At 42.2% G+C, this 23,675-nt stretch overlaps 1 protein-coding gene across 7 annotated transcripts in view; it reads left to right on the forward strand.

Annotated features, from left to right (window-relative positions):
* rapgef2b (Rap guanine nucleotide exchange factor 2b) overlaps positions 1–21,112 on the forward strand; it is a 438,644-nt gene extending 417,532 nt beyond the window's left edge. For 2 of the 7 annotated variants that reach the window (XM_080193476.1, XM_080193483.1), the window contains 2 exons: positions 18,927–18,943; positions 19,388–21,111. In XM_080193476.1, the coding sequence (XP_080049602.1) occupies positions 18,927–18,943; positions 19,388–19,413 (43 nt within the window). In that variant the 3' untranslated portion in view covers positions 19,414–21,111. Of the gene's footprint in view, positions 1–18,926; positions 18,944–19,387 lie in introns of all 7 variants that reach the window. The other 5 variants (XM_080193481.1, XM_080193478.1, XM_080193477.1 and 2 more) reach the window with 5 other exon arrangements.
* The last annotated feature ends 2,563 nt before the right edge of the window (positions 21,113–23,675 follow it).

A 23,675-nucleotide genomic window follows, 5' to 3' on the forward strand; every position in this document is an offset into this window, starting at 1 on the left:
CTCAGAGGCTATTTCCCCGGGTTGAAATGGTCGCTACGAGAGGACACAGATTTAAGGTGCGGGGAGGAAAGTACAGAAGTGATGTTAGGGGTAAGTTTTTCACTCAGAGGGTGGTGAGTGGAATCGGCTGCCATCAGTGGTGGTGGAGGCGAACTCGCTGGGGTCTTTTAAAAGACTTCTGGATGAGTATATGGGGTTTTATGGGATTGGGGGTTATAAATAGGTGTTGATGTGATCGGCGCAACTCGTGGGCCGAAGGGCCTGTTTGTGCTGTAGTGTTCTATGTTCTATGTAACCTGCTCAGGTACTAACATGATTTGGAAATGCCAGAAAGGACAGTTAATGAGATTTTGCAAGCCCAGGCAAGTCATGGGATTACAGATAATGGGACATGAACCCAAGATCCCAGTTGAGGCCGTCCTCATGTGTACGGAACTTGGCTACCAATTTTGGCCTCTGATCTTCGGGTAAACGTTCTCCAAGGTGGCCTTCATGACGCATGACAACGCAGAGTTGCTGAGCAGAGACTGATAGCCATGTTCCACACATGTGAGGACGGCCTCAACCGGGATCTTGGGTTCATGTCACACTATTTGTAACCCCCTTCAACTTGTCTGGGGTTGCAAAATCTCTTGGCTGGAGACAATATACATCTCTTTAACCTGTGCTTAACCCTCTTCCCCACTCACATTGTCTGTACCTTTAAGACTTGATTACCTGTAAGGACTCACATTCCAACCATTATTTTGTAAATTGAGTTTGTGTTTTTATATGCCCTGTTTGTGAACGGAAGTCCCACTTATCTGATGAAGGAGCAGTGCTTCAAAAGCTAGTGCTACCAAATAACCCTGTTGGACTTTAACCTGGTGTTGTGAGACTTTTTACAGATGCTGACTAGCAGCCATGAGACTAAGTCTCTAGTATAATTATGTAAATAAATGTTGCAGTTATTTACCTAACTTGTGAACATTGGTGATGAAGAAAGAAAAGCAATCCCAAGATATAAAGTCAAGTTGAAGTTCAGTTCAAGTACTCTTATTTGGACGGATAGGAATTTTTGATGTCTGTCAGAAGAATTGGACACAATGCATTGAATGCTTGGGCAATTATTTTCAGGCCAAGGGGATAAAGGAAGAAGGGAAGAGAAAAATAATCCTTTGGAGCGCATGTCTACAAGCCCAGGTCTACAATTTAATACACAGCCTCACATCCCCAAATGTGCCTGACTCCAAGTCATTCACTGAGATAGTTGAATTGGTGAAAATATGCTACCACCCATGGCCATTAGTAATATTGCAACGATTTAAATTTAACTCAACCAGGAGAGGCCCAGGGAAACTCTTGCAACTTGCAGCACCGGGATTTCAAAATACTGTGACTCTGGAGCGCTTAATAATATGCTGTACCCTGGCTGGCCATGGAATGAGTCCATATAGATTATGTTGGTCCATACATGGGCACTATGTTTTTGTTTCTTGTCGATGTACATTCAAAGCTGTTGGAAGTATTTGAGGTGAAGTCTCTGACATCACATGCTATAGTTGAGGAATTGCGCCAATGTTTTTCCATCCACGGAACACTTGAAGTTGCAGTTTCTGGTAATGGAACAGCCTTCATGAGTGCTGGGCTTCAGAACGTCAATGGTATCAAGCACGTTAGGACTATGCCTTTACCACCCAGCATCCAATGGACTGGTTGAACATGCCGCTCTAACGTTTAGGTCTGGCTAAAGAAGCAGTTAGTAGGATCCCTGGAGACCAGAGTCTCTCAATTTCTCCTAGGCTTAATGACCACTTGACCATTCCACGTGTAACAATGTGAGTCCACCAGCAGAATTGTTAATGAGGCGTGTGTCAGAACAAGACTTGGCCTTGTGTTTCCAAGTTTTCTGGGGAGGGTAGAGGCCAGCCAGAGCAGTCAGAAAACCATGGTTCATGTAAATCAACAGTCGTTTTCATTGGATGAAGTCACGTATGTGAGGAATTTTGCAAGTGAGTTCAGTTGCATCTGGAATCACTATATCCAAAACTGGACCTCTGTGTTATCAAGTGGATGTAGGAGTCATCTGCAAACACATAGACCACATGAAAGAGCAAGAGTTGTCCCCGCAGCCAGTACTGTCATCAGGAACTATATTGCCATCTGGGAATATTGTCAACTATCCAAGCACTGAAGTACCTGGTCATCCTTTGTAAGATGCAACCAACGTCTCCATGGAAACCTTGAACTGCCTGTGCCTGCAGATGCACCTGTCATGGTGGTTTCAGCTGACAGTAATTCTATGGAAGCACCCCCAGACAAAGGAGTTGCTTTACAAGGATTGGAATCCTCTGAACACTTTGATTTGTAATTGACTAAATTCATGTACTAATTGTTTAATTATCTGGGACTCTGTAAATTGATATTGGCATTTATATAACAGGACTTAGAGGGGGAGGGATATGGTGCTTATCCCTTTACTGATCAATCTGCAGAGCAAGAGTCATGTTACCCAGGCAACAGGTTGGGGGATTACCCTGCTGAGCTCTGGTTTCTGTTCCAGAATCTCAGGAACCATGAGACTGCTAACCTCTATTATGGAATTATTAATCTAACAGATGAACCAGAATTATTACAAATAGAAGAGCAGAATAGTTGATAAAAGGTGTAAAACTTGAGTAGATTATTTCCATATTTTCTGGATTCTTAAGGTTGCACCATCATTGAATCCATATCTCAAGGAATTGAGAGATATTGGGATTGGGTGGAAAAGTGGAGTTGAAGCCAGAGATCAGCCATGATTGTATTGAATGGAAGAGAAGGCTTGATGGCCATATATTCCTGCTCTTATTTCTCATGCCTAAGCAACTTTCAAGTATTGGGTGGCTTGTTGATATTTGGAGGATGAAGCTAACTGGTCACAGTGAGGGGAGAGTGATGTTTACTTGACTGTTAAAGTGAAGGCATACTGTCTCTGCATGGAGTTCGCATGTCCTCTCTGTGATTGTGTGGGTTTCCTCCAGGTGCTTTTGTTCCCTCCCACAGTCCAAAGGTGTGCAGCTTAGGTGAATTAGCCATACTAAATTGTCCCTTAGTGTCCCAAGATGTGTAGGATAAGGGGAACAGCAGAGTTACAGGAATAGGGCCTGGGCAAGAAGCCTTTCTGAGAGTCGATACAGACTCACTGGGACGGATGGCCTCCTCCTGCACTGTAGAGATTCTAAAAAATAAATTGAAATGATCAATCCCTTTCAACCAATATCTCTTCAACCAATAACTTTAATCTGGACAAATATGAGGTAATGCATTTTAGAAGGTCTAATACAGGTGGGAAATATACAGTAACCAGCAGAACTCTTAAGAATGTTGATAGGCAGAGGGATCTGGGTGTACAGGTACACAGGTCACTGAAAGTGGCAACGCAGATGGAGAAGGTCGTCAAGAACGCATAAGGCATGCTTGCCTTCACTGGCTGGGACACTGAGTTTAAAAAGTGGCAAGTCATGTTGCAGCTTTATAGCATCTTAGACCACACTTGGAATATAGTGTTCAGTTCTGGTTGTCACACTATCAGAAGAACAAAGAACAAAAACAGCCCGGGAAACAGGCCCTTCAGCAAATGAGCCCATGCCGCCATTTTAATAATACCAGTCCCCCCCTCCACCCATGACCCTTATCTATTATTTTTATGGCAATCCACATTGAGGGAAACTAATTTAGGGACAATTTATTACTTCCAATCAGCCTAATAGCACATGTTTGGGGTGTGAGAGGAAACCGGAGCACCCGGAGAAAACCCACGCAAGCACGGGAAGAATGTGCAAACTCCCACAGTCACTGGCCCAAATCCATGTGTCTGCACAGCAAACAGTGATAGTCACTGAGCTGTCGTGTTGCCCAGCATCTGGTCCTAGTTTAAGCACACACTAACGACATGAAGCACGAGGCCAATCTCGAACATCCAAGAGCAGCCCAAGTACGACACATCGCGTGTATGCCCCTCATTGGAGAACAAGGCGGACCGACTTAAAACCTGTGAATTAAAGGAGAAAAAACATTATTATCATACCATATCCTTTTACATTACCAGGGACGTCCCCCTGCTAATGAACTTTATTTAAAACAATCTCCCATCCTCCCTTCTCTAAGTAACTCTTAAACAACTCCAGCGTGCCTGCCTCCATCACCTTACTTGGCAGAGCATTCCATACCCCCACTACCCTCTGTGTGAAAAACCTCCCTCTAATATCTGTGTTATACCTCTCCCCCCTCACCTTAAGCCCGTGGCCCCTTGTACTATGTGTCTGTAACATAGGAAATAGCTTACCTCTGTTTACTCTATCTATTCCCTTCATAATCTTTTATACCTCTATTAGATCCCCCCTCGGTCGCCATCTTTCAAGGGAAAACAGCCCCAATTTGCTCAATCTTTCCTCATAACCCAGTCCTTCCATACCAGGCAACATCCTGGTAAACCTCCTCTGCACTCTCTCCAGAGTCTCCACGTCCTTCCGGGAGTAAGGCAACCAGAACTGGACGCAGTACTTTAAATGCGGCCCAACCAATGTTCTATACAACTGCAACATTAGACTCCAGCTTTTATATTCTATACCCCGTCCTATAAAGGCTAACATACCATAGGTTTTCTTCACAACCTTCTCCACTGTACTGCCACCTTCAAAGACTTGTGCACTTGCACCCCCAGGTCTCACTGCGTTTCTATACTCCTTATGGGCTTACCCTTTATCATATAACTCCCCCCTACATTATTCCGGCCAAAATGCATCACCTCACTTTTATCCGGATTAAACTCCATTTGCCGTATATCTGCCCAATGCACCAGCCTATCAATATCCCGTTGTATTGCCAGACACTGCTCCTCACTGCTCGCCAATTCAGCCATCTTGGTGTCATCAGCAAATTTGCTGATCACACCACTTACTCCCTCTTCCAAGTCATTTATATACACTATAAAGAGAAGAGGTCCCAGTACTGAGCCCTGCAGCACACCACTAGTGACAGACCTCCAGCTAGAAAAGGACCCCTCCACTACTACTCTCTGTCTCCTCTTAGCAACAGTTACTGTGTTTACGCCAGTCCAACGCCGGCATACCCACATCATCCTCTTAGCAAGCCAGTTCTCCACCCATCTAGATACCTGGCCTCGTATCCCATGAGCCTTAATCTTTTCTACCAACCTACCATGAGGGACTTTGTCAAACACCTTACTGAAATCCATATAGACGATATCAACGGCTTGTCCTTCGTCGACCGTTTTTGTCACCTCCTCAAAAAATTCTACCAGATTCGTAAGGCAAGACTTCCCCTTAACAAAGCCATGCTGCGTATCCTTAATCAGATCGCAACGCTCCAAGTGCTCATACATCTTATCCCTAAGAATCCTCTCCATCAACTTGCCTACCACTGAAGTTAAACTCACCGGCCTATAGTTACCCAGGTTATCCCTCCTACCCTTTTTAAACAACGGTACCATGTTCGCTATCCTCCAGTCCTCTGGGACCTCACCTGTGTGCAAAGAAGAGCCAAAGATTTGCATCAGAGGCCCAGCAATTTCATCTCTCGCCTCCCTAAGCAGCCTAGGATAAATGCCATCAGGCCCCGGAGATTTATCAGTTTTAATGCTACCTAAAAGCCCTAACACTTCTTCCCTCGTAATCGATAGTTCCTCCAATTGGTCTACAGCTCCCTCAATGACCGTACCAGACATCAAGCCCCTCTCCTTTGTGAATACCCACGCAAAGTATTCATTCAGGATCTCCCCCATTCCCTCAGACTCTGAGCACAATTCCCCTCGTCTGTCCCTGAGGGGACCGATTTTTCCCCTAGCCACCCTTTTGCTCCTAACATATGAGTAAAACGCCTTTGGATTTTCCTTAATCCTACCTGCCAAAGCCATTTCATGCCCCCTTTTTGCCCTCCTAACTCCCCTTTTGAGATCCCTCCTACTCTCTCTGTACTCCTCCAAGCTCTCTCCGTTCCCAATTGCCTAGACCTGACATACGCCTCTCGTTTCTTCCTGACCAGGTCCTCAATATCTCTAGTAATCCATGGCTCTATAATCCTACCTTTCCCATCCTTCCTCCTAACTGGCACATGTCTTTCCTGCACTCATTTCAGTTTTCCCTTGAAAGGATGTGGAAGCTTTGGAGAGGGAACAGAAAAGATTTACCCAGATGTTGCTTGGTATGGAGGGCATTAGCTATGAGGAGAGGTTGGAGAAACTTGGTTTGTTCTCATTGGAATGACAGAGGTTGAGGGGCGACCTGATAGTAGTCTACAAGATTATGAGGGGCATGGACAGAATGGATAGTCAGAAGCTTTTTCCCCAGAGTGGAAGAGTTAATTACTAGGGGGGCATAGGTTTATGGTGCAAATGGCAAGGTTTAAAAGAGATGTATGAGGCAGGTTTTTACTCGGAGAGCGGTCAGTGCCTGGAACTCGCTGCCGAGGGAGAAAGTGGAAGCAGATATGATACTGACTTTTAAGGGGCATTTGGACAAATACATGAATAGAATGGGAATAGAGCGATATGGTCCCTGAGAGGTAGAAGGTTTTAGTTCACATGGCAGCATGGTCAGCGCAAGCTTGGAGGGCTGAAGGGCCTGTATCTGCTGTAATTGTCTTTGTTTTTTGTTCTAACCAACCACGTCCTTACTTATCAAGAATTTCTCCATCTCTGCCTTAAAAATATTTAACAACTCTGCATCAACTGTCTTCTTTATTACTTTGAATCTCCAAACTAATTAAAGTTTTAAGGAATGAGACTGCACACTTGTAGAAGATTATTTTCAGTGCTAGAGATTGTTTAGCAATATCACATAGTTATTGGCATGTGTTATGGTTATTTACCCTGCTGGGGTTGTAAATTCGCTCCCTTCCACATGGATTTAAATATCATATCTCTAAATGAGATACCGTTACAGTGAATCTTTTGTGGAATAAACAACTTAGACAGTAATTTCCTGAATTCCATGCTTTAACAGTATACAACTGCCAGAAAGTGCTGTCCAATTTACTCTGAACAGTGAATGCTGATCTTTTACAGCAAAATCCTGGCAACTGGAAACACTAAATCAGAAAGTGTGATTTTTTTAAAGAGGAAGACATATGTCAGTCATGAATATTGATACTCATTCTTTGGCGCGTGCCTTCTTTCTTGATATTCTAATGGTCAAAATTCAACATTAAAATTGCCAGTATCAGTTTCAGACTGAGAGTTTTACCTTGTTATCACCAAAACTGTATACTTTAAAAACATAAACAGAAAATGCTGGAAAATCTCAGCAGTTCTGACAGCATCTGTGGTGAGAGGATAGAGCCAATGTTTTGAGTCTAGATGACCCTTCGTCAGAGCTCTATTTTTGTTTCAGATTTCAGCACCCGCAGTATTTTGCTTTTTTACTTCAAAAATATATTTGTTTATTTGTAAATCTACAATAATCTTTGAGCTCAAGTAAAAAGTCAAATGAGTTTTTGTAGTTTGATTGTATAAAAAGGCAAATGTTCGCCCAAAAATAACATAGTCGTAACTAGCAAGTCGTGCTGACTTCTAGTATCTAATGACAAGAACTTGGAAACAGTGAATGAGTGATATATGGTTAAAATAAATTCTTGTTATTCGATGACCTCTATGAAAGGCCAGTTGCTATCCATGCTTTTCATATCTTGTTTCCACTTACAACCTATAACTGCAATTGTGCTACTTGTGTCTTCAGATTTATTAATTAGAAGAAACATAGAACCCTTCGGCCCTCGATGTTGTGCCAAGCTATGTTCAAACCCAGGATCAAGCTATCCCACTCCCTATCATTCTGGTGTGCTCCATGTGCCTTTCCAATAACCACTTGAAAGTTCCTAAAGTGTCCGACTCCACTATCACAGCAGGCAGTGTATTCCACACCCCAACCACTCTCTGAGTAAAGAATCTACCTCGGACATCCCTCCTATATCGCCCACCATGAACTTTATGGTTATGCCCCCTAGTAACAGCTACGTCCACCCGAGGAAATAGTCTCTGCACGTCCACTCTATCTATTCCCCTGATCATCTTATAAACCTCTATTAAGTTGCCTCTCATCCTCCTCCGCTCTAAAGAGAAAAGCCCCAGCTCCTTCAGCCTTTCCTCATAAGTCCTACCCTCCAAACCAGGCAGCATCCTGGTAAACCTCCTCTGCACTTTCTCCAATGCTTCCACTTCCTTCTTATAGTGAGGTGACCAGAACTGCACACAATATTCCAAATGTGGTCTCACCAAGGTTCGGTATAGTTGAAGAATAACCCCATGGCTCTTAAACTCAAACCCCCTGTTAATAAACGCTAACACACTATAAGCCTTCTTCACGGCTCTATCCACTTGAGTGACAACCTTCAGAGATCTGTGGACATGAACCCCAAATTCTCTGCTCTTCCACATTCCTTAGAACCCTCTCGTTGACTCTGTAATCCACATTCAAGTTTGTCCTACCAAAATGAATGACCTTGCATTTATCAGGGTTAAACTCCATCTGCCAGTTTTCTGCCCAGCTCTGCATTGTATCAGTGTCTCTTTGCAGCCTACAAGAGCCCTCCACCTCATCCACTACTCCAACAATCTTGGTATCATCAGCAAATTTACTAACCCACCCTTCAGCCCCCTCTTCAAAGTCATTGATAAAAATCACAAAAAGCAGAGGACCCAGCACTGATCCCCGTGGTACACTGCTGGTAACTGGTCTCCAGTCTGAAAATTTTCCCTCCACCACCACCCTCTATCTTCTATGAGACAGCCAGTTACTTATCCAATTGGCCAAATCTCCTTCTATTCCACACCTCCTTACTTTCTTCATGAGCCTACCATGGGGAACCTAATCAAACGCCTTACTAACATCCATGTATACAACATCAACTGCTCTACCTTCGTCTACACACTTAGTTACCTCCTCAAAAAATTCAATCAAATTTATGAGGCAAGACTTATCCTTCACAAAACCATGCCGACTATCCCGGATTAAGCTGCATCTTTCCAAATGGTCATAAATCCGATCTCTCAGGACCCTTTCCATTAACTTACCAACTACCGAAGTAAGACTATCTGGTCTATAATTACCAGTGTCATTCCTATTTCCTTTCTTGAAGAGAGGAACAACATTTGCCACCCTCCAGTCCTCTGGCACAATCCCTGTGGACACTGAGGACCCAAAGATCAAAGCTAAAGGCTCCGCAATCTCATCCCTCGCCTCCCAAAGTATCCTAGGATGTATACCATCTGGCCCAGGGGACTTATTGACCCTCAGGTTTTTCAAAATTGCTAATATCTTCCCTCAGAACATCTACCTCCTCCATCCTATCAGCCTGAATCACACACTCATTCTCAAAAACACAGCCCTTCTCCTTAGTGAACACTGAAGAAAAGTATTCATTCAACGCCTCACCTATCTCTTCTGACTCCATGCATAAGTTCCCATTACTATCCTTGACTGGCCTTAACCTCACTGTGGTCATTCTTTTATTTCTCACATAAGAGTAAAAAGCCTTGGGGTTTTCCTTTATCCGACTCGCCAAGGAATTCTCATGCCCCCTCCTAGCTCTCCTAAGCCCTTTCTTTAACTCATTCCTAGCTACCTTGTAACCCTCAAGTGACCCAACTGAGCCTTGTTTTTTCATGCTTACATACGCTTCATTTTCCCTCTTGACCAGACATTCTACCTTCTTTGTAAACCATGGTTCTCCCACTCAGCCATTTCCTCCCTGCCTGCCAGGGATATACCTATCAAGGACACACAGTATTTGTTCCTTGAAAAAGCTCCACTTTTCATTTGTACCCGTACCTGAAGATTGTATGTATCTAATACATCCAGGACAGATTGGGATTGTATTTTATTGACCAAAATCTCTTGAATTCACACTAACCATATGGATGTCAAAGCAATATACTTTCATGAAATCCTACAGATTCAAAGGGTATAAAGGAACTCTGTCCACATTCAAGGGAAATTGTGTGGACCCTCATTGTTTGAAATCTGTAGGCCCAGATCACCTTGATAGCAAGAATTTTATGTGCCTAATGAAGATCCTCAGTGCAGTCGCAAGTGTAGGAAAACAGCAGTGTAAGGCGCAAAAGGGGAATATACCACTGGCAGAAACAGCAACAGTGGCACTGCCAAAGCTGCTCTCTAGTTGAGTTCGCAAAGGTAGCCTCTTGATTTGATTTATTATTATCACATGTATTAACATACAGTGAAAAGTATAGCTTCTTGCATGCTATACAGACAAAGCATACTGTTCATAGAGAAGGCAGAGTGCAGAATGTAGTGTTACAGTCATAGCTCAGGTGCAGAGAAATATCAATTTAATGCAAGGTAGGTCCAATCAAAAGTCTGATGGCAGTGGGGGAGAAGCTGTTCTTTAGTCGGTTGGTACATGACTTCAGTTTTTTATATCTTTTTCCTGACAGAAGAAGGCAAAAGAGAGAATGTCTGGAATGCGTGTGGTGTTTAGTTATGCTGGCTGATTTGCTAAGGCAGCAGGGGGTGCAGACAGAGTCAATGGATGGGAGGCTGGTTTGCATGATGGATTGGGCTATATTCACAACCTTTTTATAGTTTCTTGCAGTCTTGGGCAGAGCAGGAGCCATACCAAGCTATGATACAACTAGAAAGGATGCTTTCTACAGTGCATTTGTAAAAGTTGGTGAGAGTCATAGCTGACATGCCAAATTTCCTTATTCTTCTGAGAAAGTAGAGATGTTGGTGGGCTTTCTTAACTGTAGTGTTGGCATGGGTAACCGGGACATAGAACACAGAACATTACAGCGCAGAACAGGCCCTTCGGCCCACGATGTTGCGCCGACCAGTTACAAAACAATGACCCACTAACCTAAACCAATCCCTTTTCGTCCATAAACCTATCCATGGATCTCTTAAACGCCCCCAAACTAGGCGCATTTACAACTGCAGCAGGCAGGGCATTCCAATCCCTCACCACCCTCTGGGTAAAGAACCTACCCCTGACATCCGTCCTATAACTACCCCCCCTTAATTTAAAGCCATGCCCCCTCGTGCTAGATTTCTCCATCAGAGGAAAAAGGCTATCACTATCCACCCTATCTAAACCTCTGATCATCTTATATGTTTCAATAAGATCCCCTCTTAGCCGCCTTCTTTCCAGCGAAAACAACCCCAAATCCCTCAGCATCTCCTCATAGGACCTCCCCTCCATACCAGGCAACATCCTGGTAAACCTCCTCTGCACCCTCTCCAAAGCCTCCACATCCTTCCTGTAATGTGGGGACCAGAACTGCACATAGTACTCCAAGTGCGGCCGCACCAGAGTTGTGTAAGGTTGCAACATAACGCTGCGACTCCTAAATTCAATCCCCCTACCAATAAACACCAAGACACTGTATGCCTTCTTAACAACCTTATCTACTTGATTCCCAACTTTCAGGGATCTATGTACACATACACCTAGATCCCTCTGCTCATCCACACTATTCAAAGTCCTCCCGTTAGCCCTATACTTGACACATCTGTTATTCCTACCAAAGTGAATTACCTCACACTTCTCCGTATTAAACTCCATCCGCCACCTCTCGGCCCAGCTCTGCAACCTGTCTAAGTCTTCCTGCAAACTATGACACCCTTCCTCACTATCTACCACACCTCCGACTTTGGTGTCATCAGCAAATTTACTAATCCACCCAACTATACCCTCATCCAGATCATGAATAAAAATTACAAACAGCAGTGGCCCCAAAACAGATCCCTGAGGCACACCACTCGTAACCGAACTCCATGATGAATATTTACCATCAACCACCACCCTCTGTCTCCTATCCGCCAGCCAATTCCTGATCCAATTCCCTAGATCACCCCCAATCCCATACATCTGCATTTTCTGCAGAAGCCTACCATGGTGAACCTTATCAAACGCCTTACTAAAATCCATATACACCACGTCCACTGCCTTACCCCCATCCACCTCTTTGGTCACTTTCTCAAAAAACTCAATAAGGTTAGTAAGGCACGACCTACCCGCCACAAAACCATGCTGACTATCTCCAATCAATTCATTACTCTCCAAATAACTATAAATCCTATCCCTAATAATTTTTTCTAAAACCTTGCCCACAACAGAAGTGAGACTCACCGGTCTATAATTCCCGGGGAAGTCACTGTTCCCCTTCTTAAACAATGGGACAACATTCGCTAACCTCCAATCTTCCGGTACTATACCAGAGGCCAACGACGACCTGAAGATCAGAGCCAGAGGCTCTGCAATCACTTCTCTTGCCTCCCAGAGAATCCTGGGGTAAATCCCGTCCGGACCAGGGGACTTATCTATTTTCAGACCCTCCAGAATATCCAGCACATCCTCCTTATCAACTGTAACACTGTCAATTCTACTCCCCTGCAACCCAGTGTCCTCCTCAGCTATATCCATGTCCCCCTGCGTGAATACCGAAGAGAAATATTGGTTCAATGCCTCTCCAATCTCCTCCGGTTCCACACATAACTTCCTTCTGCTGTCTATAACTGGCCCTAATCTTGCCCTAACCAACCTTCTGTTCTTGACATACCTATAGAACGCCTTAGGATTCTCCTTAACCCTATCAGCCAAAGTCTTCTCATGTCCTCTTTTAGCCCTTCTTAGCTCACTCTTCAACTCCCTCCTAGCCAATCTAAAGTTTTCTAGTGCACTACCCGAGCCCTCACGTCTCATCCGAACATAAGCCTCCTTTTTCCTTTTAACCAACGAATCAACTTTTTTGGTGCACCACGGTTCCCTAGCCCTACCAATTCCTCCTTGCCTGACAGGGACATACCTATCACGGACTCGCAGTAGCTGCTCCTTGAAAAAACTCCACATTTCGGACGTTCCCAGTCCCTGTAATCTCCTAGTCCAACCTATGCTTCCTAATTCTCTCCTAATAGCCTCATAATTACCCTTCCCCCAGCTAAAACCACTGGCCCGAGGTTCATGCCTATCCCTTTCCATCATTAAGGTGAACGTAACCGAATTGTGGTCACTATCACCAAAATGCACACCAACTTCCAAGTCTAGCACCTGGTCTGGCTCATTTCCCAGCACCAAATCCAATATAGCCTCACCTCTAGTTGGCCTATCTACATACTGAGTCAAAAAACCTTCCTGCACGCTTTGCACAAAAACTGACCCCTCTAACGAGCTAGAGCTATAACAATTCCAATCAATATTAGTAAAGTTAAAATCCCCCATAACAATTACCCTATTACTTTCCCTCCTAACCAGGATCGTCTCTGCAATCCTTTCCTCAACCTCTCTAGAACTTTTAGGTGGTCTATAAAAGACTCCCAACAGGGTGACCTCTCCACTCCTATTTCTAATCTCCGCCCATACTACCTCAACAGACAAGTCCTCATCAAACTTCCTCTCTGACACTGTGATACAGTCCCTGACCAATAATGCTACCCCTTCTACCTCCTTCTCTACTCCGACTAAAACATTTGAACCCCGGGACCTGCAGCAACCATTCCTGCCCCTGCTCTATCCATGTCTCTGAAATGGCCACAACATCGAAGTCCCAGGTACTGATCCACGCTGTAAGTTCATCCACTTTATTGCGAATACTCCTCGCATTAAAGTATACGCATTTCAAACCCTGCTCCACCCCACCCCTGCGATGCTGTGCATTGCAGTCCCCATCTATGCCCCCCTCACTTTCACCCCCTCTACTCAGGATCCCACCCCCCCTCCGAATCAGTTTAAACCTCCCTGCATAGCCTTAGCAAATTTAACCCCCAGGATATTGGTCCCCCTCTGATTCAGGTGTAGACAGGATGTAGATAATCTGGACACCTGAAAATTTGAAGCTCTTGATCCTTTCTACTTTGTCCCCGTTGATGTAGACAGGAGCATGTTCTCCTCTGTGCTTCCTGAAGTCGATGTCAATCTCCTTCATTTCGTTGACTTTGAGGGACAGAATATTGTCACCGGACTAGTTCACCAGATTCTCTTATTCTCATTCCTGTACCCTATCTCATCATTGTTTGAGATCCGACCCACTATGGTGGTATCGTCATCAAACTTGAAAATCGAATTGGTGGGGTATTTGGCCACACAGTCATAGGTGTATATGGAGTATAGTACGGAGCTGAGAACATAGTCCTGTAGGGCACCGGTGTTCAGGGTGATCGTGGATGAGGTGTTGTTGGCTATCCTTACTGATTGTGGTCTGTGAGGTAGGAAGTTGAGGATCCAGTTGCAGAGGGAAGAGCTGAAGCCCAGGCCATGGAGTTTGGAGATGATTTTTATAGGAATAATGGTGTTGAAGGCTGAGCTTATAGTCTGACGCAGGTGTATCTTAATTGGGCACTACTGGTTAAATAGCCATCATGGTCCCACTAGCCATTGGCACAGGATCATGCATTTCATTCCAGTGGTGGTACTTTGCTCTTGCCGATAGAATTCCAGCTGATGTTGTTCTCTTGTGTCTACTCAAATTACAGCCAGTAGTTCCTTTTCTAGAGAATCTCTACAATCGAACGATTTGGATCACCTGTGACTTCTACATGTATTTATTAAAACGCAAAATACTCACTCAGAAAGGTACACTTTAACACAATAATTGAAGCATTACTGGGTGAATTCCATTAAAATAACTCTGACTCAGTATCAAAATAAAAGAACATAACTCAGACACACTTGTTCTTCTAATGTTAAAGTGTGTAATTCATTCTGAAACCAGTGTCTAAAGAATGCAGAATTATATTAACTGCCCAGATGTATATAAAATATAAGGTGGTGTACTAAAGAGGTGTTCAATTAACAAAATGGTGCTGAATTTCCCTCTCAAGTACTGTAAAGGAAGCTGTTAAATTAGTAAAGGTATCAGGAATGATAGAAACCGAATTGGTTATGGCAGAGAATGTGAAATGAAAGATCCGTCACTAATGAGGAGTACATGAAATGATGTGTCAAAATGAATAGCAATACCAAACTGCTACTTCATGGAATGTATTCTCACAACCCTGTGGCTGCATAAGTAAATTTTGAGAGTCTGACTTATAATAAATCAGTTGTTGGTATAATTCTGATCAAACTCAGGATTAAACTAGAAGCAGTAATCAACCCTTCGAGCCTGCTCCACCACTCATCTTGATCATGGTTGATCATCGAATTCAAAATCCTGAACACCTCTCCCCCCCCCACCACCCCATATCCCTGGATTCCTTTGGCCCCAAGAGCTATATCTAATTGCTTCTTCAAATCAGACAACGTTTTGGTCTCAACTACATTTGGTGGTAGTGAATTCTATACACTCACCATCCTCTGGGTGAAGAAATTTCTCCTTACCTTATCCTCAAACTATGACCACTAGTTCTGGACTCCGCTTCCATTGGTAACATCCTTTCTGAATCTATCCTGTCTAACTTGTACTTGTTTAGCAAGTACTGACCCATTGAGGAATTATGTATTTTTCAGTAGTGATGATATGTTGTAGGACTACAAGTGAACTCTGACTAACAGCAAAGAAGGAGAGAATATGATCAAGGGAATCTAAAACTAGAGGGCATAGGTTTAAGGTGAGAGAGGAGAGATACAGAAGTGTCCAGAGGGGCAGTTTTTTCACACAGAGGGTGATGAGTGTCTGGAACAAGCTGCCAGAGGTAGTAGTAGTGGAGGCGGTACAATTTTGTCTTTTAAAAAATATTTAGACAGTTAAATGGGTAAGATGGATATAAAGGGATATGGGCAAAATGTGGGCAATTGGGATTAACTTAGGGTTTTAAAAAAACAAAGGACGGCATGGAAAAGTTGGGCCATGCTGTTGACCTCTGTAACTCTACGGCAAGCATCAAAATTAATGAACGTTTTGGAGCTCCATTTCATGGCAATGAGATCGGATTTATGTTGTCCTAAGCTCCTGTTGGCAAGCAGAAAGAAAATATGGCTGGGAATCTTTACAGGAGATAGAAATGAAGATAAAGAAGAAAAAAATGTGCTTATGACAGATATCAGACAGAAAGTACAGTTGAGAACCAGAAAGTACAGAAGGCAGGTGAAAAGGTATATTAGAGAAGCAAAGAAGGATGACAAAAGACTTGGCAACCAATATAAAGAGGAATCCCAAAGAGTATGGCTGAGGTATTAAATGAATACTTTGTATCTGTCTTTACCAAGGAGGTAGATGGAATCCAGGCCATGATGACAGAGGAAGAAATTCTGTCTCTAGAAGTGTTCAAGATTGATCAGGAGGAAATGTTGAGTAGACTGTTGGTACTTATGTTGACAAGACAGTAACAGATGAGATGAATCCCAGGATATTGAAGGAAGTGACTTTGAAAGTTCGTGGTCAGTGACCCTGAAATTTCCAATCTTCCCTGCACTTCGGGGGTTGTCAGAAGACTGGAGAGTTGTAGACATTACGTCCTTGTTCCAAAAGGCTGTAAGGATCAGCCAGCAATTACAGACCAGCCCATTTAACTTCAGTGGTGGGAAGCTTCAAGAAACAATTATTCAGAATAGAATTAGTAGTCAGGTGGAAAAATGTGGGCTCGTTCAGAAGAACCAGCATGAATTTTTAAAGAAGAAATCATGTTTAACTAACTTGCAGGAGTTCTTTGAAGAAGTAACATAAAGGGTGATGAAGGTAATGATTATGTAGTATATGTGGACTTTCAAAAGGCATTTGATACAATGCCATGCAACAGACTTGAGGAAAGTCATAGCTTGAGAAGTAGCAATGCAGATACAAAATTGGCTGCGTAATAGAAAACAGAGTAATAGTAAATGGATATTCTTTCAAGTTGGAGAAAGGTTTATAGTGGTATTGGGACCCTTGTTTTTCCTGCTATATATTAATGATCAAGATCTTGGTATGCAGGGGACAATTTTGAAGTTTGTGGGTGAGACAAAACTTGGAAGCATTGTAAACTATGAAGAGGACAGAATAGAAGTTCAAAAGGACATAGACAATTTGATTGAATGGGCAGATAGGTGGCAGATGAAGCTCAGTGTTGAGAAATGTGAGATGATGTATCTTGATAGGAAGGACATGGACAGACAATATAAAATAAGGGGTACAGCTCTTAAGATGGTGCAGGAGAAGATGACCTTGGGTGTATATGTGCATAAATCATTGAGGGTAGCAGGAAAAGTAGAGAGAGCAGTTAATTAAGCTTGCAAGATTTCGGATTGTTTAAGATTCCAGCATCCACAGTAATTTGCTTTTATAATAAAGCTTGCAAGTTGGTTAATCTAATTCTTCTGGACTCCTGAGCTTTCTTAACAGCGGCATAAGAGTACAAGAGCAAAGGGGTTATGCTGAACTTGTATAGAACACTAGTTGGACCTCAGCTAGAGTATTGTGTACAATTCTAGGCACCTATTGGAATGACGTGAAGGCGTTGGAAAGAATGCATGAGGTTTATAAGAATAATTCCAGGGATGAGAAAACTTAAGTTATTAGATAGATTGGAAATGTTTTGACTGTTCTCCTTTAGAGAGGAGAAGGCAAAGAGGAGATTTGATAGAGGTGTTCAAAATCATGATGGGGCTGGACAGAATAGATAGGGAGAAACTGTTCCCTCTTGTAAAAGATTGAGAAATTAAAGTGACTTGCAAAAGAAGCAAATGTGTTGTGAGAAAAAAAAATTCTCACGAGTGGTTTTGTGCTGAAATGCACTGCCTGGAAGTGTGGTGGAGGCAGGTTCAATCGAAGCATTCAATTGGCATTTAATGATTATTTGAATAGAAACAATGTGCAGGGGTATGGGGAAATGGCAGGGGAATGGTCTGACTTGACAACAGGAGCTTATGGACAACTTAAATCCGATCTCATTGCCAAGAAATGGAGCTTCAAAATGTTCATTAATTTTGATTTTTGCCTTAGAGTCATAGTGTTCATTTTGACTATGACTCCAAGTTATAGTGTTCATTGGGAGAGCCGGTGTGAGCATGATGCAACAATTCTGTGACATTGTTATTTAATGTGTCTGAAGAGTTTGGTAAGCTTCAGCACCTACATTTATTTCTTAAATTGCTTTTTAAAGGGTCTCACTTAATTTGCTAATTTCTACTTTTAAGCAATTATTAAACCTGAAGAAATCACATTTAAACACTTCATGTGAGCAGGCGGTCAGGAAGGCTAATGGGATGCTGGCCTTCATAGCGAGGGGGATTGAATATAAAAGTAGGGAGGTCTTGCTGCAGCTGTATAGGGCATTGGTGAGGCCACAGCTGGAGTACTGTGTGCAGTTTTGGTCGCCGCACTTACGCAAGGATAATTTGGCCTTGGAGGGAGTGCAGAGGAGGTTTACTAGGCTGATACCGGAGTTGAGGGGGTTGAGCTATGAGGAGAGGCTGAATAAACTAGGCTTGTACTCGTTAGAGTTTAGAAGAATGAGGGGCGATCTCATTGAGACATATAAGATGATGAATGGGATGGATAGGATAGAGGTGGAGAGACTCTTCCCGCTCAGAAAGGACAGTAGGACTAGGGGGCACAGCCTCAAGATAAAGGGGGGGCGGTTTAGAACGGAGTTGAGGAGGAACTTCTTCACTCAAAGGGTGGTGAATCTCTGGAATTCTCTGCCCGTTGAAGTGGTGGAGGCTGCCTCGCTAAATATTTTTAAGACGCGGGTTGATGGGTTTTTGATAAGCGAGGGGATTAAGGGTTATGGGGAGAGGGCAGGAATGTGGAACTGAGCCACGACAGATCAGCCATGATCTTATTGAATGGCAGGGCAGGCTTGAAGGGCTAGGTGGCCTACTCCTGCTCCTATTTCTTATGTTCTTATGTGAGCACTTTGTTGTTCTCTTGCATTTTATGGCTTTTACTGCAGCCCTTGGTACTGTACATCTCAACAATTTGTCATGGTTGCTCTGATTTTATTGGTGAAATGGAGCGGAGGACTATTGCTCTTCTAATTTTCTTCTTTGGTTACTTATTCTTTTATGTGAAAAAGGACGAAGACTTTGCAAGGTGGGTAATCTAACTCCTCATGTTACCCTTTAGGAACACAATTCTACCTCCACACTGACCAAAATGTTTTATTACTGTCAGAATTATTGCTTAATGCAAATGGAATAGTTGGTTTATCATCGGAAACATGCTTTTTTCTCTCTTTTAAATTCTTCTGGTATTATATTGCTATAGCAGTTGTTAGATTAATTTCTAGATTATTCTGTTTTTGAAATATTATCACAATCCTTGCCAAAAACTACATGCTAAGACCAAAATGAATGTCCACTTTATTTTTACTTATGCTGCCTGCCCAGAAGGCATTGAGAATAGATGTGGTAATTTGTACACTCTTGATGCAATATATTAATGCAACAGCTGTCTTTTTTTTAGGTTTTTACTATTGTTGATGTGTATACTTCATATTTATCAGAATTTTTAATTTTAGTTTTTTTTTCTTGATAGAAGATGAGCAAGTTTCTGCAGTCTGACCAGAGTTCACTTCCTGCTTTTTATGTTGTTTTTGTTGCTTCATGATACGGCAAGCTACATTTTGGACAGCACAACAGACATCCAGATGTAGGAACCATGGAACTCTCTTGAATGAAATTCCTGATGCCACTTGCCTCCTTCCCTGCCTTAAAGCAGCATGGGTCTTTTACCCCCGCATGTGGAATACTGTGAAGAAACTGTCCTGGCACTTTGGAACTGTGTTGCTTTAAATGCACAGAGCTCACTCTATAGGCAATTCCTGTTACTACCCACCATGAATTGTACGCAAGAGTTTGGGTTTTGTTATGTTCACTATGGAGTTGCTCTTGGTGCTTTCTTTTCATCAGTCTAGAACTTTTAAAATTCTTTTGCTGGACTTTATGCCATTCTAGCACACAGTCATTTAAACAAAAAAGTGAAGTTTTTAACATGAAGGAAATCATGTTAATGTTTTTTGTACAGTATTTCAGCTAATGATTCAACATGCTATATTCACTTTCGGGCATAGAGCTCCAGATAGATTTTTAATTTATGTTGACAGTTTTTGATTAATTACTGCTTTAGAGAACAACAAATGCTACATCTCCACAATTACAGTATTATTTACACTTATAACTTATAATTTTGGTTGTAGGGTTTATGAGATTGTATTTGAAATAATTGAACTGAATGGCATTGCAGTGGATGGTACTCTGTATCCCAGAATTATGCTAGTTAGTTCTTCCCTTTGTCAAAAATTAAAATGCCCTTATAATTGATGATGAGGCTACTTTTTAAAAAAAACATCCTTAATTTCTTTTTTAAATACTTCGATACATGTTCAGCCCTTGTAATCTGAAATATGTACGGGGAAATTAAGCTATTTAGAGCTACTTGGAGTATCACTGCATGTCTATAATGAAGGCTGAAATTTCAAAGCAAACCACCCTCTTGCTGCTATCTAAACCTTCAAGTTACTGAACTGGCAACAGCACTTATGTTGTCGTTCTACAGGCACCCAGTGGTGAAGGCTGCCAATCTGAGTAGTACTCAAATATGAGATGTGGCTACTCACTTTTTGTTTGTTGTATTTTTGTTTTCCACTGAGCTCAGCTGATCATATTGATCAGTAGGTAAACTTAGTTTCAATTGAAGACTGCAGTGTTTTCACTGTATTTAAAGCATCAGTGCTTTATTTAACTGTCATAAAATAATCATAGTTAGGCCCTCCATGTTTGAAAATACTTCATATCTGTCAGTTATGCATTAGTAATGTAACTGTATTATGCATAATTTGTCAGTTTCAATATAAAGTCAGTGGACATTGTGTGCATATAGGCAGACAAAAATAAATCATAGTTATATTGAAGAGTTGCACAAATAATATAAACCTAACTGTAATTGTAGAACATAGAACTGCTAATCTCATTTCAACAAATCTGTGATGTTAAGTGCAAAATGTATGATTAACTGGTGATTTCCTCATACTTTTGATACTACTTGTACCTGTATGTCTTTTAGAAAGACAATTGGTGGAGTCTGTATCCCTTTTGTATTTTTAATACAATAATTGTACATAATGGTTATATTTTTGTTGAAAATGGTAGAAATGTACTACGTTTATGCCTCTACATCCAGTTTATACAGAGCTGGGAATAAATATAATTGAGAAATGCTGTTATTTATTTATGGAAATTTGCAACCATACTTATTGGGACAAAAGATACGGAGCACATGGTTCTCAACTCTTCAGGATTGTTGTCGAGTTTCCAGGAATTGAAGAACTAATCATAAGAAATTATAGGAACGTTACAAAAATTTTTTTTTCAATTTTCTTTGAAAACATTTGTTCATTAGTTTCAAAAATATTAGAGGTTGGGGACAAAGCTCTCGTTCAGAAATTATCCAGTTGAATGAGGGAGTTCCTACCAGTTTCAATAGTGAGTATATATTTTCAAAATGAACATACCTAGTTCAAGTTTGCAGGTTTGCTCTTGCTGTCTCCCATATAACATTGATTAAAGGGAATCCTGAACCTGAGGGTAATGGCCATCACCACTGCTCCCACAGTTCAGTATTGATATGTTTAGCAGATTGAGGGAAAAAAACAGGTAAGCTGTGCTCTGAATGGAGAAGCTTGTGTATCAGCAAATATTTTCATTCAAAACCCATTTTCAATAAACGATCAGGTTCAAAAGTATGTAAAGTTTGTCAATTCATAAAATTATTTCTATTTAAAACAGTGTTATATATGTATTTAGTGAAGTATTGTGCAAAAAGGACCAGAAAGTAAGCCTTGTAAACTTAAACATTGGGAAACTTTTTATTACGGATAGAGAGAGATTGTGATTTTTCAAATGCAGGACTCAGAGAATATTGGAGTTGGTAATCATATCAATCTTAAAGGAGGCAAAATGATCAGTTTGATATGAAAAGGGACATAACAGTCTATGCAGAGAGAAAATGCAGTGCTATCGTCCCGAGCAGACAATGTCTGCAAACACTTAGAGTAATAATAACCATAGGTGAGATGGCAAAGGCACCAGTTTGTTATTCATTCAATAGTTATGGGCTTTGCTGGCTAGGCCAGCTTTTATTGTCTATCCTTAATTGCCGTTGAGAATGTGATGTTGAACCGCCTTCTTGAACCATTGCTGTCATGTAGTATAGGTACACCCATGGTGCTATTAGGAACAGAGTCCCAGCGTGGTGAACACCCAGTGACAGTGAAGGAATGACGATGTATTTCTAAATGAGAGACCTGGAGGGAAACTTGCGGGTAATGGTGTTCCCAGGCAACTGCTGACCCTGCCCTTCTAGGTGGTGAAGGTTGTGGTTTGGAATGTACTGTCTAAGGAATCTGGTGAGTTCCTGCAGTGCATCAGGTAGGTGGTACATGGGGTTGCCATTGTGCATTGATGGTGGAAGGATTGATTGTTTGTACATAGGGTGCCAAATCAAGCAGGCTGCTTTGTCCTGGATGGTGTTGAGATTCTTTAGTGTTTTTGGTGCTGTACTCATCCAGGCAAGCAGAGAGTGTTCTATTGCACTTCTGACTTGTGCCTTATAGATGGTGGACTGACGTTGGGGTATCAGGAGGTGAGTTACTTGTTGCAGGATTCCTTGCTTCCGACCTACTTTTGTAGCCACAGTATTTATATGGCTAGACCAGTTCTGTTTCTAGAACATAGAACCCTACAGTGCAGAAAGAGGCCCTTCAGCCCATCGAGTCTGCACCAAACACAATCCCACCCAGGCCCTACGCCCATATCCCTACATATTATATCCACTAATCCCTCTAATCTACGCATCCCTCGACACTAAGGGGCAATTTCTTAGCATGGCCATTCAACCTAATCCGCACATCTTTGGACTGTGGGAGGAATCCGGAGCACCCGGAGGAAACCCAAGCAGACACGAGGAGATGTGCCCGAGCTGGGAATCGAACCCAGGACCCTGGAGCTGTGAAGCAGCAGTGCTAACCACTGCACTACCATGCCACCCTGGTCAATGGTAATACACAGGCTATTGATAGTGGCAGACTCAGTGGTGGTAATGTCATTAAATTTTGAGGGCTAATGGTTAGATTCTGTCTTATTGAAGATGGTCATTGCCTGGCACTTGCATGGCACAAATGGTACCTGTCAGTTGTCAGCCTAAGCATGGATATTGTCCAGGCCTTGTTATATTTGGGCATGGACTGCTTCAGAACCTGAGGAATTACAGCTGGGTGCTGAACATTGTGCAACCATTAGTGAACATCCCCACTTCTGACCTTGTGATGTTTCCTCTTGTTAGAGAATCTAGAACTAGGGGACATTTTTTAAAAATAAGGAGTCATTCAATTAAGACAGGAGGAGGAGCATTTTTTTCTCAGAGAGGGTTGTCAAGTCACTGGAACTCTCTTTCTCAAAAGGCAGTGGAAGCAGAGCCTTTGAATATTTTTAAGGCCACACTAGGTAGATCCTTGATTAACAAGGGGATGAAAGGTTATTGGGGTAGGCAGGAATGTGGGATTGAAGTTACCAGCCTTAATCTCATTGAATGTAATTAAGTTTTCAAACTCAGTGACTTCATGGAAACACTCAAACAGGTTAAGAGCAAAATGCTGTTTTTGTGGAAGTAATGGTATAGTGTCACAAATTGCAAACAATTGGGGCAGTCCTACTCAACATATGCTGCTGACCAATTTTTGTTTGAATAATGAAGTCATTCACACACCCATTATTTTTCAGCATATTCTGGGTTTATTTATTTTCTGTAATATGGAAACCAAAACTGA

The sequence above is a fragment of the Carcharhinus amblyrhynchos genome, chromosome 1, assembly GCF_965287045.1.
Source record: "Carcharhinus amblyrhynchos chromosome 1, sCarAmb.v2.hapA, whole genome shotgun sequence".
Taxonomy (NCBI): domain Eukaryota; kingdom Metazoa; phylum Chordata; class Chondrichthyes; order Carcharhiniformes; family Carcharhinidae; genus Carcharhinus; species Carcharhinus amblyrhynchos.